The sequence below is a fragment of the Chelonus insularis genome, unplaced genomic scaffold, assembly GCF_013357705.1.
Source record: "Chelonus insularis isolate UGA/USDA-ARS -01 unplaced genomic scaffold, ASM1335770v1 contig_64_pilon, whole genome shotgun sequence".
Taxonomy (NCBI): Eukaryota; Metazoa; Arthropoda; class Insecta; order Hymenoptera; family Braconidae; genus Chelonus; species Chelonus insularis.
In genome coordinates this window covers 36,898-50,501 of record NW_023276685.1, presented here as the reverse complement: position 1 = coordinate 50,501, position 13,604 = coordinate 36,898, and the positions used below count along the sequence as shown (strand labels likewise).

The 13,604-nt window shown below is 29.0% G+C and overlaps 4 protein-coding genes across 6 annotated transcripts; 2 read left to right on the top strand and 2 right to left on the bottom strand.

The window, feature by feature from the left end:
* The first annotated feature begins 843 nt into the window (after nt 1-843).
* Nucleotides 844-4,455, top strand: vtd (RAD21 cohesin complex component verthandi). Of its 2 annotated transcripts, none has more exons than XM_035089244.1 (5): nt 844-1,149; nt 1,548-1,721; nt 1,802-3,598; nt 3,685-3,840; nt 3,929-4,451. In XM_035089244.1, the coding sequence occupies exons 2-5, from the start codon at nt 1,578-1,580 to the stop codon at nt 4,052-4,054; spliced, it is 2,223 nt and encodes a 740-aa protein (XP_034945135.1). In that variant the 5' UTR covers nt 844-1,149; nt 1,548-1,577; the 3' UTR covers nt 4,055-4,451. The 2 variants fall into 2 exon arrangements, with proteins under 2 accessions (XP_034945135.1, XP_034945136.1); XM_035089245.1 differs by lacking the exon at nt 844-1,149 and adding an exon at nt 1,286-1,464 and having other exon boundaries at nt 3,929-4,455.
* An 820-nt stretch (nt 4,456-5,275) lies between these two features.
* Nucleotides 5,276-8,322, bottom strand: CCT1 (chaperonin containing TCP1 subunit 1). Its single transcript, XM_035089233.1, has 9 exons — nt 8,121-8,322; nt 7,888-7,973; nt 7,649-7,777; nt 7,470-7,567; nt 7,282-7,392; nt 6,524-7,132; nt 6,250-6,442; nt 6,002-6,165; nt 5,276-5,723 (listed from the first exon to the last, which is right to left on the bottom strand). The coding sequence occupies exons 1-9, from the start codon at nt 8,191-8,193 to the stop codon at nt 5,513-5,515; spliced, it is 1,674 nt and encodes a 557-aa protein (XP_034945124.1). The 5' UTR covers nt 8,194-8,322; the 3' UTR covers nt 5,276-5,512.
* A 126-nt stretch (nt 8,323-8,448) lies between these two features.
* Nucleotides 8,449-10,646, top strand: LOC118070551 (complex I assembly factor ACAD9, mitochondrial-like). Its single transcript, XM_035089232.1, has one exon. The coding sequence runs from the start codon at nt 8,610-8,612 to the stop codon at nt 10,503-10,505; it is 1,896 nt and encodes a 631-aa protein (XP_034945123.1). The 5' UTR covers nt 8,449-8,609; the 3' UTR covers nt 10,506-10,646.
* A 386-nt stretch (nt 10,647-11,032) lies between these two features.
* Nucleotides 11,033-13,279, bottom strand: trus (programmed cell death 2 like trus). Of its 2 annotated transcripts, none has more exons than XM_035089224.1 (3): nt 12,704-13,279; nt 11,737-12,620; nt 11,033-11,594 (listed from the first exon to the last, which is right to left on the bottom strand). In XM_035089224.1, the coding sequence occupies exons 1-3, from the start codon at nt 12,812-12,814 to the stop codon at nt 11,330-11,332; spliced, it is 1,260 nt and encodes a 419-aa protein (XP_034945115.1). In that variant the 5' UTR covers nt 12,815-13,279; the 3' UTR covers nt 11,033-11,329. The 2 variants fall into 2 exon arrangements, with proteins under 2 accessions (XP_034945115.1, XP_034945116.1); XM_035089225.1 differs by having other exon boundaries at nt 11,368-11,538.
* Between the last annotated feature and the right edge of the window lie 325 nt (nt 13,280-13,604).

The following is a 13,604-nucleotide window of genomic DNA, read 5'->3' as shown; positions in this document are numbered from 1 at the left end:
TTTGTATATAATTCTTTCACAACAGCTTTGTCTAATGTGTAGTATAAATTCCACTTAATGAAGAGAGATAGAGAATGGTACTTATCGTATCGTGGGATTAATAATACATGTATATTTCGAAATAGACTATATAAGTTAGTTGTGTTATGCGAAAGAAAGAAGACTCTCTGATTTGATGATATTCTACACATGTTTATTACTTGATCCAAACATATCTACTTATTTGACATTGAAAATATATTTTTATATCCTTGACATTTAAAGATATTATATTTTTTTTACTATATTACAAAAACTCTCATCAATATAAGTTTATTATTTAAATAATAACCAAAGTCTGATTTTTCTTAAACGTTAAACTTACGGTAGTTTACTCTAAATCATTTACTCCTCAGCTACTAAGATTGAAATTATTTTATTGAATGATTGGATTATTAACTTCCCAGTGGGAAGTTATTTACTTTTTCGATTTGGCATATAACTTTTTTTCATAGAAAAATATATTATTTATAAATATAAAATATATTTAATCTGATTATCATTTCGTTATTTTTAGATTAACGTATACATTTCTTATCTTATAAAAGTATTATTTTGACTGTTTATCATTCCAAATTAATCATTGTACTTAAATCGGTTAACAATTTTTTTATTACCATTCTATTCTTTTTATTTCAGTGTTGTTAAAGTGAATAAATCAATTACATTTCATTCAAATAATTGTAAAAAACGATTAATAATATAATAATGATCTAACATATTTTGATGTGTGGAAAAATACCTTGAGAAATTTTATTGTAACTATTTTTTTATTATAGATCATCTAAAATATCTTTACATACATAAAAATATTCGTCAAAGTACATGAAAAATATAACACAACTTTAATACGTTCCTAAATCATCAACTTGAAAAATTCAAATTGAGTACTATCTTGTACAAAAAGTAGCGCTACATGCTACTTTCCATGTACACTATTTTTTTCATCGTGGGTGGCAACCCTGCAATATCATAAGGACGCGCCGCTCGTTCCATACGTGAATTTTGTTGTTGTCCAATTGTGTGAATAAATTACTTAACAAATTCGATTTTTTGAACAAAATGATATTAAGAATTATCACATAAATTCATTCATCCATTTTATTTGAGGTATTTATCCATAGTTATTTAAATTTTACGATGCTTTTGTGTAAATAACATCTAACCGCCAAAACTCAACTAAATGCCGCCATTTTATTAGTTTTTGTTGACAAATTTTATAGATTAACACCATATTGACATTTAAACATACTCTAGGGTTTTAATTCTATCAATTATGAATTATTTATTTTACTTATTTTTTTATTTACATAAAACAATATGGGTTGATATTTAAATTGATTTCAAATTCAATGATGAAATGCAGTAATTTTGTACTTGACAACAATATCACTTAAATATCTCTTCTCGCACTAACCTCTACATGTACTATACACTTTTAATTCTGTTATTATACTATTTAATTCATTCCTAAATATTAATGCTTACATTATTTTTTTTTATTCTAGTTGAAAAATTTATATCTGTGATTATATACCATGTTTTACGCTCATTTCGTGTTAGCCAAAAAGGGCCCACTGGCCCGTATTTGGTTAGCAGCTCACTGGGATAAAAAATTGACAAAAGCTCATGTTTTTGAAACAAATATTGAAAAATCAGTTGACGGTATCCTACAACCTAAGGTAATTTTTTTATTATTTATTTTTTTTCTACTATAAGATTATAAAACAACATTGATTGCATAAATTTAATTTTTGTTCAGGTTAAAATGGCTCTTAGAACATCAGGACATCTCCTTTTGGGAGTTGTTCGTATATATTCTCGAAAAGCCAAATATCTACTGGCTGATTGTAATGAGGCTTTTGTTAAAATAAAAATGGCATTTCGTCCGGGTATGGTTGATTTGCCAGAGGAACATAGAGAAGCTGCTGTCACAGCTATTACATTACCAGAAGTATTTCATGATTTTGATACAGCCATGCCAGAGCTAAAAGATGTTGATATTGAAGCACAATTTAGTTTAAATCAATCTAGGGTTGAAGAGATTACAATGAGAGAAGATTATGGGAATCTCTCATTGGTTACGCATGAACAGGGTTTTGGAGATATGAGTTTTGATGCAGAACCACCAGAATTATTACGACATGGTTCTACAACGGAAACTCCATTGGATCAAACACATATGTTATTTGCTGAACCTGGGATGGAATCTACATTTGAAGCTAAAGAAAAAGAACCTATAGCAGGAACTTCAGCAGCCCAGCCAATGGATATAGATATGCCTATAAGAGATGATGGATTTGGTGGACGTTTAGGACAAGATATTATATCAGGTGGACTGTTTGAAGGAGGACTTTTCGATGAAGCTCCTATGGGTGATGTGCCTGTACCTGAAGTAAGCGCACTAGCTGAACAAACTGATGGTGGCGCAGCAGCTGTCAGTGCGCCTTCGGTTCATGATGATTCTGACGAAGATATGGGTGATCATTTCGGTGGACCAACATCTCCAATGGGTGGAATGAGTAGTGAAGAATCTAGACCAACGACACCTGTAGCTGAAGGAGAACTTCCAGGTAGAACAAGTGTAGCCAGTCGTCGATTTACTCCTGTTCCACCTACAATTCCAGAAGAACATGTAATGGATATTACTGAAGAAATCCCAAGAGCAGATCAAACAACGTTGTTACATGATGAAGAAGAAAGTTTTGCACTAGCACCTGTTGATACATCAGCATTAAAAGGATTTACCAAAGCTAAACGTAAACGTAAACTTATTGTTGATGAAGTTAAGAATATATCTGGAGAAGAAATGAAAGCACAATTATCAGATACTAGTGATATTGTTACTACATTGGATCTTGCACCTCCAACCAAGCGTCTGATGCATTGGAAGGAAACTGGAGGAGTTGAAAAATTATTTGCTCTTCCTGGAAGACCGATTCCTGCTCGCGTACTCTTTAAAAATTATCAACGACATCTAACTAGTAAATCTTATGATCATGAAGATTTTGGAAGAATGACTGGTGAAGAAGAGTGTATTTCTCTTGAACAAATGCGTGATGTTGAAGTTGAACAACCTTCATTCGATCAAACTACTGTTAGTAAACGGCTTAGCCGTAAAAGAAAAGCTCCTGCTGATGAAGAACCATTAAAAACACCTGGACCTTCTCAAGTATCAATAGAAGAACAGCCTTTAGAGCAGCTATCTGCACTTGCACCTCCTCCTTCACTACCTCCATCAGAATCCCCTCTTCATTCAGAGATATCAATGCCAGCAGAACCTTCAATTTCTCATATAGAAGCTTCTTCGCTAGAAACCCCAGATATGCCTGAAATTCCACCATCTGAAGTTAGTTCTCTTCTTGGAGTTACTTCTGAAGAACCTTTACCATCGAGTTCAATGCAAATGGAAAATATGGGATATGATCAAGCACAACCACTTTATGTAGGGTATGAAGAAGGTCAAGCTCCTGCTCTTACACCAGGAGGAATTTCTGAAAGAGGTCCTGCTACTCCTTGGACTCACGAAGATTATGAATTTCCGCCGTCTGTTGGTCCAGTAAGTACTATAGTATCGTTAAATTAATAAAAAGAGTTTATTATTGAAGAATCAGTTTTTATATTTTTTTTCTTCTCAAATTGTAGCAAGAAGAACAACAAGTTGATGAAACATATGAACAATTTGAAGAACGTGTTCTTAATAAACGAGCAAGCCATATGTATCATGTGATCAAAAGTAAATTAGAAAGTAAAGACACGCTAACGTTGGGAGAAATGACTTTTAGAAATGTCCGTAAACAGGTAAATTTTACAATTCAATTTTGTGTTCATCATAAATTATTTGAAAACAATGACAATTCTAAGTACATTTTTGTTTACTGACTTACAGGCAGCTCAAAAATTCTATACTCTCCTAGTTTTGAAGAAATTCCAAGTGTTAGAATTACATCAATCATGTGCTTATGCGGATATTTACATAACCAAAGGCGTCAAATGGGAAAATCCATCATTATAAAATATAAATCATCAATTATTATTTTCTACTATTATTATATTTACGAGATAACACAAAAGATTCTTCGAAAACAGATTCTTTTCACAGTTGAAGACTTTTTATCTATTATTATTATGAGTTATAATTTACATCTAAGTTATATTTACTACAAATATTTATCCTTTTTCATTAAAATAATGCTTTTGATGAAATATTGAGTAAAATCTCAAAAAATATATATATTTATTAATTTTCGTTTATATTTTATAAGTGATGAAGAAACGTTAAATAATAAATTAGTATACACGCTAGTTAACAAAAAATATATTTGTATGAAAACAGAACATGATTGGGATTCTTTAATTTCTCATATTATAATGAACAATCAATCAAATTATTTGCATTACAATGCTTAAATATTTTACCGTATTGACATAGCTTTATTGAATTTTCTTTTTTGTTTTTTCCTTATTTACTCGCCTATTATAAAATAGTTCATGAATTTACAAAATTATATTTTTAATATTGAGAATAAAGTTTTGAAAAATTCAATTACTATCATGATAAATATATATCACTTTTTATGAATAAAAATTTGTTATTACTCATTATTGACATTAGTTTCTATTCAGATTTTTGCAAATAAGTACATTAATTTTCAAAACTCAAAATATTATTGCTTTTTACAATTATGTTTCTAAAAGCAATAATTTTTTAATGATTTTAATTAATGGATTTATTATCTCAAATCTAAATGGAAACAGTGTTTAATAAAAATAATTTATCTTTCATTAATATTGAAAATATATTTGACTGCCAGGGAAGTATGTCAAGATTGTCTTTTTTTGTTTGCTTTAAGTGAAGTCAATACATTTCTTGAAGATAAACGTTAAGTTGGGAAAAGTATTCTTACTGACAAAAAACTAGACATAAAAAATTAAAGTGATATATATTTATAATATTTTATAATATGAAGATATAACAATACAAAATTTTTTTGCATTGTTGGAATTGTTTCATAATTATCATAAATTGCAAATTTATGCTAAGGGTTAATAAAAGTATAGAAATAATTTAGTTAGATAATAGATAGACAAATAGTATCGATGATAATCGTTAATAAATGTAATATATTATGGTTAAAAAAAATTTACAATAAAAGGTTTTTTTTTTAATTTAAGATTCTATAATTTTGGAAAATAAAATTAAAAATCAAAATACATTATTGCTTTTAGTGAAAAAGCTTCATTTATTATTCGTGAATCCTTATACATAGTATTAGTTGGGATGGTAAATATAAATTTTGTTATTAACTAAAGTCGGTATAATTATAACAATTATTACATAATTGAAAATTATTTCATTTTTCATTGAAGAAATATTAAGAGTATAATTCTATTTTTTGGAATAGAAATATGAAAAATTAATAGGATGAGTTTTTTTTTGAAAAAGTTATAAGAAAATTTTTCTTCATGAATTTTAATCTTCTAATTCACCGGCAGCCATTGCGTCTCCGTAAGATTTACCACGTTTTGGTTCTGGGTCTAGTTTAATCATATCGTCAATTCGAAGAATTGTAATAGCTGCTTCTGTCGCAAACTTCAATGATTTGATTTTAGAAATTGCAGGTTCCAATACTCCTGCTTTCTTATTATCTTTAACAGCACCTTCAATGAGATCTAGACCAACCCTATAATCAGATATTAATTTATAGAAGAAATAACTTTTATTTTATGATATAGTTTAAGTAAAAACAAGCTTCACAAAAAATTTATTTTTTTAAAATGTTAAAAGTTCATTATAGTTATTTTTAAGAAAAAATATATCGATATAATTTAATTTAGTTGATAATGCTACTAAAAACGGTCAAATATCAGTTAGGAAAATCGAAAATAAGTAAATATTTTTGATAAAAATTGTTAGAAAATTGATAGTGTATGTTTGAGGTTTTGTTTGGTCTTTACATACCATTTAAGGTTAGCATGATCAACAGTAGTTTGACTGGAATTGTGATATGCACGAAGTTTCGCAACGAGATCAGTTGAATCCTGAGCAGCATTCACAGCAAGAGTTTTGGGAATAACCAATAAGGAACGAGCAAATTCGGCAATAGCAAGTTGTTCCCGTGAACTCTGTAGTCAAACAGGTCATAAATTAATAATATTTATTTTCAATCATAACTTTAGAGAAAAAAAAATCATAAATAAAATAGCTACCAAAGATGTTGCGAAATTTTCAAGATAAATAGAAAGAGCAGCTTCAACACATCCACCTCCTGCAACGACACTTTTGCTTTCTAGAACACGTTTTACAGCACAAAGAGCATCATGTACAGAACGTTCCATCTCATCACAATAATAATCATTCGGTCCACGAAGAATTATTGACGCAGCAGTTCTAGCTTTTGGCCTAGTTAAACAATATTTTTTATTATTTAATATAATTTTTTAGTTTATTCAATTACTAAATGACAATGATTGAAAATTATACCCTTTAATAAGAATAAGCTCATCATCACAAACAGTTTCTTGAATAACTTCAGCAGCCTCTCCTAAATAATTGACTTCGAAAGTTTCATCTCCTTCCATATTAGTTAAAGATGTAAGAAACTGAGCCCCAGTAGCTTTAGCAATGCGCTTTAAGTCAGATTTTTTGCATCTACGAACTGCCATTGCACCTGATTCAACGAAATATTTGATGCATAAATCATCGATACCACCAGACAGAAGAATAACATTAGCTCCAGTGTTAAGGATTTTTTGAATACGCTCTTTTGTAATATCCATTTCTCTTTGACGTATTCCTTCAAGTTTTTCTGGATCAGTAATTAAAACTTCAACACCCAACTTCATTTTTGCTTTTTGAAGAGAAAAGTCCAAACATGCCACTTTTGCATTTACAATTTTTTTCGGCATTGCCTGCGATGCTACTGTGCAATTTAATGCATATCCTTGAACAAGAATGGATTCTCGAACACTTTTTCCATGAGCTTTAAGAACGTTAACTGCTTTGATTGGATACATATGACCGCCTTTGCCATCATTAATTTTAACAGCATTAGCAGCATCGACAACCATGTTTCCAAAGAAATTGGCATCACTGTTTAAGCGTTATTTAAAGAAAATATTTGAATGATTTTGTTATGAAAAAAACTTCTTAACTATAACCATGCTTAATTAATCATATTCAACTTTGTCAACTATAATCATATTTATCTTATATTAATTTATTGTTATTGTAAAGGATACGCTCCTATTATTTTGCTGGACATTGAAGTTTTGGCGATATTCACTAAACAATCCCTTCCCAGTTCATCGACACTAACAGTTAAATGTTCTTGAATGTATTTACATGCTTCTCTAAAATAAAATAATTATTCATCAAAGTTGAGTACTCGTTTAACTAATACGAAACTATTATTGAAAAGTATACTCACTTGCATGCTAATCTATAACCACTGATAACAGTTGTAGGATGAATTTTTTGTTTGACTAATTCATCAGCGTTTTTTAATAATTCTGCAGCAATAATCACCTTGAAATAATATGAAAAACATTGTAATAAAATCAATAAGAAACTAATAGCTGAATTACGAGACAAAATTTGTAAGCTTACAACTGAAGTTGTGCCATCACCAACTTCTGTATCTTGTAGCTGAGCTAACTCCACTAGAACACGAGCTGCTGGATGCTCAACTTCCAGAAGACGTAGAATTGTTGCTCCATCGTTAGTTACAGTGACATCCTACAATAGTTTACAATTACTTAAAATACAGATTACTGTTGACTTATATTCAAAAACTAAAATAATCAAAGTTTAATTGAAAAATCATTTAAACAATTAAGAATAATTACTCCAATATCATCAACGAGCATTTTATCCAGACCCACGGGTCCAAGTGAACTTTTGACAATGTTGGCAATTGCACATGCTGCCATAACTGAAACAACCAATTTTAAAATTAGTTCAGTATTTTATTATAAATATTTATACTTATGAACTATCGATTATTTTTTTCATAAAAAAATATCTGCCGGCGAAGAAATCAGCATCGTAAATTTTAGGTTAAAGAAATTATTTCACATACCATTTTGAGTACGAACTGGAGCTCCAGACTGTCGTTGGCCACCTACGGCTAAAGGAGTAGCAATAGTTGACATATTCCTTCGATAATAAATAATTATTAATTAAAATATTTATTTTAATTCGTAAGAAACTTGAAAAAATCCAACGTGAACGTGTGACTTTAACTTATATGGTCATATATATAAAACGCATATAAATGGCGTCATCGTTGTGTGGGGGAAATGTTATTTGTTTCGTTACTAAACTAAATATTCCTAGCATCGACATGAGAGGGGACTTTTTGTTTTTTTCTCTAGAATTTTTTGGCTAACCAATACCAGAGAGAAGACTTCTCTCTGCCAATACACACGTGTTTATATTTATCGGGAGTGGAGTTACAAGTAATACTGGAAAAGTGGAAAGTGTAAATGGTCGACAAATATTACATACTTTTATAAATAATATAGAACGACAATTCAATCAAATTTAAGAAATAATAAAATATTCGATCATGTTGACAAGAAGATTAATCAATAAATATAAATTACCACAATTTATTTGTGTAATTCCACAACTAAAACAGTTTTCATCAAACGCAACAGATCCTAGTTTATTTATTCCACCAGAAGTAAGGTTATCCGCTCCGAAACCACTGTTACCAGAACGAGAACCGTTCGTAAAGAACTTTTTTCTTGCGAAATATGATACACATTTTGCTGCTTTTCCAGAACCTCAAACTCCTGATAGACATCGAGATTTTTTTGAATGGCTAAAGCCTATTGAAGACTACATTTATAACAAAGTGGATAGTGCTGCAATTGATAGAACTGCTCAAATACCTAATGAAATATTAGAAAACTTACGAAATTTAGGTGTATTTCAAGCAATAGTTCCAGACATATATCACGGTATCGGATTAAATAGCAGTGAAATAGCAAAACTTGTAGAAACAGTTTCATATATTCCTTGTCTTGGTGCATATCTGGTAAAACAAATAGCAGCAGTTCAATTAATATCAGAATTAGGTTCTGACAAACAAAAACAACTTATTTTGCCAAGAATAGCTAACAGAGATTTAATTCCTACAATTTGTATAACGGAAGACTTTCAAGGAATGAAAGGTTCTGCTATCACATCAGTTGCTAGAAGATTGGATTGTAATGACTTTTATCTTTTCAATAGCATCAAAACTTTTGTTCCTAATGCTGAAAACTCTAATTTATTTATTGTTTTTGCTGAATGCTCCGATCCTGAGTTAAAAATTGAACCAGAAAATACTATTTCTGCTTTTTTAATTCAAAAAGACTGTGATGGTCTTGAAATAAAAGAACCTGTTAATATTACAGGTCTTCGAGGTTTTTCACTTAGTGAAGTTCATTTTAAAAATACTAAAATTCCTGCAGACAATATGCTTGGAATCACTGGATCAGCAGCAAATAAATTTTCAGAACTTTATGTAAAAGGCAAAGAATACATTGGTTGTCAAGCTATAGGATTACTAAAGAGATTTTTAAAATTATTTGTTCTTTACCTTAAGAAACAAGAACATTTCAATACTACATTATTTCAGAATGATTCAGTTCAAGAAACCATTGCAAAGATTGCTTGTATAATATATGCGATGGAGAGTATTGTTTATTTTACTAATGGTATGATAGATGGTTATGCTGGTCAAAACTGTGACATTGAAAAATGTATCATTGAAGTCTACTGTACTGAAAAATGTATTGAGAGTATTTTGTTAGGGATACAATTTTTAGGAGCGATTTCTCATGTAAGAGGAAGTGAATTAGATCAATTAATCAGAGATGCATTATGTCTTACATCTATTGATGGACCTGTTGCTCCTACAAAATTATTAATAGCAATGTTAGGTTTAAAACATAGTGGACATGAATTGGCTGAAAACATAGTTGTAAGACGAAATCCTGTACTGTTTCCTGGAAAGGTTTTCAAACACACTTTGTTTAATTGGAATAAAGAAAAAGATTTATATGTTGATGATAATTTACATCCTACATTGCAGCCCACTGCAAAAATATTTGAAACATTATTAAAAAAATTTTCGAAGGATATTTATAACTCTTGTGCAAGAGATGGACAAATGCTCATGGCGAAAGAAATGGAATTAAAAAGAATTAGCGAATCAGCTATTCTCTTATACGTTCTAGCTGCTATTTTAGCCCGTTCATCAAGATCATATTGTTTAGGTATGAGAAATTCAGAACAAGAAATTCAAATGGCACAAGTATACGGATATATACTTGGTAAAGAACTTGATAAAACATTGTATGATATCGAATTTGGAGAACATATTATTGGAGATTTTATTTTGAAAAATGTGAGTGATACCATTTTTGAAAATGACAATTATGTTAGCGCTCATCCATTAGCACGAAACTTTTAAATTATTTCTATTCATTTTTTTAATAGACATGTACTAAATTTTGATCCTTCTGTACGATAGTAAATATTTATAAATACTTGAAATGCATTTGTAAGGAAAAAGTCAAGGTGTAATCAATAATGTAAATAAAATTTATTCGGAAAACTACTTTTATTACATATCACTTTTTTTTTACTTAATTCAACCTTTTTAAGTCAATCAACAATAATAAGTATTATGTAAACTATTACACGCTACTAAAATCGATTCTTATGAGAAGACATGGAATTTTTTGTTTATTCTACAATTTTTTTTTTGTTATTTTGTAAATGGAAGAATTAACAATTTTATGTTTAAATATACATGTATATCATGTCCGCACTATTTTAATAATAAATTTAATTTGTACGAATGCTGAAATTATTAATAAATGCAGAACGAAAATTTTCAAAAGCTCGTACAGTTTAAACAGCATTTTTAACAATTAAAATAAAATTGAGTATAGTTTCGAAATCTTAAGTTAATTTTGATTTTGTTTTTTATGAAACAAAAGAAATATTTTTTTCAGCTTAATATGTGTTTTATCTGTAAAGTTTAGAATAACTATAAAAGTCATTCATGAAAGACGATTTATTAAGTTATAAAAAACAACAAAATAGATCTTCTAAAAGCCTAATTGATTAAAATAGTATTAATTGATATACTGAATTAATTGAAATAAATGAGCCATATTCTGTTTCTCAGCGGACGGATACGAAATAGTTCAAAAATAATGTTACATATATTGACTAAATTTCGATATATTTTTTTTTTCTCATTTTTCATTTTATTTAAAATTATTCTTACTATAAACGCTCAGCTTGAACAATCACATATTCCTCTTTGAAAGAATCAGTAGATGACCAACAGCTTACTAGGCATGTATAAATTAGCACCGTTCCAAACTCAATCTCGAAATTTTGTTCTCTACATGGTTGGAGTTTCAACTTGGGTATGATTGTAGGAAGAACTTGTACTTCAAAAATTCTTTCAGCTCCACAGTATTTGCAAGGCCCTACAATTGATGCGAGAGGATATAAAACTAATGGAGCTGTATTATCTCGACAATATCTGTAATATTAAATTATTGTTTGTATACTTTTAAGTAGACAATTATTTTTATATTTAGTAGTAGTTAGTTTTATATATAGTAGTATAACAATATTCAGAATACTTAATTTTTTATTAACGTGCTTAATTAATTTTTTTTTACCTCAACAGCTGTCCCGGGTTCTGCTGTATTCGACTAATAAAATTATGAAATGATTCATCACCGTGTATAGGTATATTTTTTTCATATTTCTCATCTATTGCGTTTGTTTCATTAGATTTGGCATTAGTATCAACTTGGTTATCAGGATTACATCGTTGATATTCAAGAAATAAATCTCTAACATGCTGAGAAATATCTACACATAAGTCTTCTTCATCTACTCCAATAAATGCTTCTGCAAAGGCTAGGTTTGAAGAGGAATTAACATCAGAATGTTGAAAAGGATGGGGTGTAACTCCATGCAATAATTCCATTAAATTACACTGAGGTTGCATCGGAGTATCAATACAAACAACTTCGCTTTCTTCACCCTCAATTTCCGCAGATGCTTGGGGAGAATCAAGCCTACCAACTGCTCCACCACTTCCAGGAGATTCAATACTAGCAGGACTATTGGCATTGGGATCATTAACACAAAGATTCGATAAATCTTCACGTAATTCGTCATCTAAATCTGTTGATTTCATAAACAAGTTTAATTTTTTACTAGGCTCATTTTTCAGAACGTTGCCATTTTTTTCACTAGCATTATCATTTCCTTCATCTCCCCAATCATCCGCTGATGACAACCAACTAGTAGTCGATGGAATTTCAGTTTGAGTGGCTGTTCTTTCATTAATCGTTTTCTCTTCTGAAGATTGAATTCTGAGGCAAGTCCAACTTTCATTTTGATTCCAGCAATTAGGATTTATACAAGTAAATATGTATAAAGTTCGATGATACTTTGAATTCTCTAGTGGAACATATAATTGTAGGGCTAAAATCTGATTCAGTCCACATAATTTACATACAGGTGATACTAACGGTGTATCATTATGTGAATCCTGTTGATTTATATCATTAATTATACAAAAATATAAGTAAATATTGCATTTTTTAATTATTTACAAATTCAAATAATACTTACTGGGATTCCACCAAGTTTATTAGTAGCAAAATTGACAAGAGATCGATGTTTTTCAGTGATAAATTCGTCCTCAAAGCCTAAATATACTTTGGAGCGATTTTTACAAGCCATTTAACGATGATATTGAAAAAAATAATGATAATTATATTAATATGATTTTTGAAGATAAACAATAATATATTAAAATTAAATCATATGAACTATGAAGATGTTAAGTCTTTTGTTGCACGTTGATAGACGATAGAACGTCAAACCAACGCTTGCGCTTCTTGCAGATGTTTATCGATTTTAAATAAAATAAAATATAATTATAAATAATATTACGATAATTAATTTTATTTGAAAATATTTGTTATTGCCTTTTTATTAGTATTTTATAATGATAAATAATTATTACAAAATATTTTATGAAATAAAATGCTTTGAAAAAGAAGTCTGTAGGTTAGATGACAGAAAATATTACACATACATATAAATGTAATGAAGCCACACATGTAACGTAGATGGTTATACATATACGGTGGATTAAGTTTATATAGATATACACATTACATTAGGGCAAACAGACTTTATAATTGTTATAAATATAATCTTATTTTATTTTATTTAATAGCAATGATATATATATATATATATATATAATATAAATATATATATATATAAGTATTAACAATAATTGTTCTCTCATAAAATTAACTTTATTTTTAACAAGCGTTTATTTTCTTATAAAAAGTAAATAAAAATATCATATACACTTAATATCTTAATCATTAAATAAATAGTTTTTTAAACAATTTTAAAAGATAATTATTATAAATTTTTATAATATATTTTTATTAAACAACATATTAAATAGATAATACTTTTTATAGTTATAAAAGAATATAAGTTGGAAAAAATT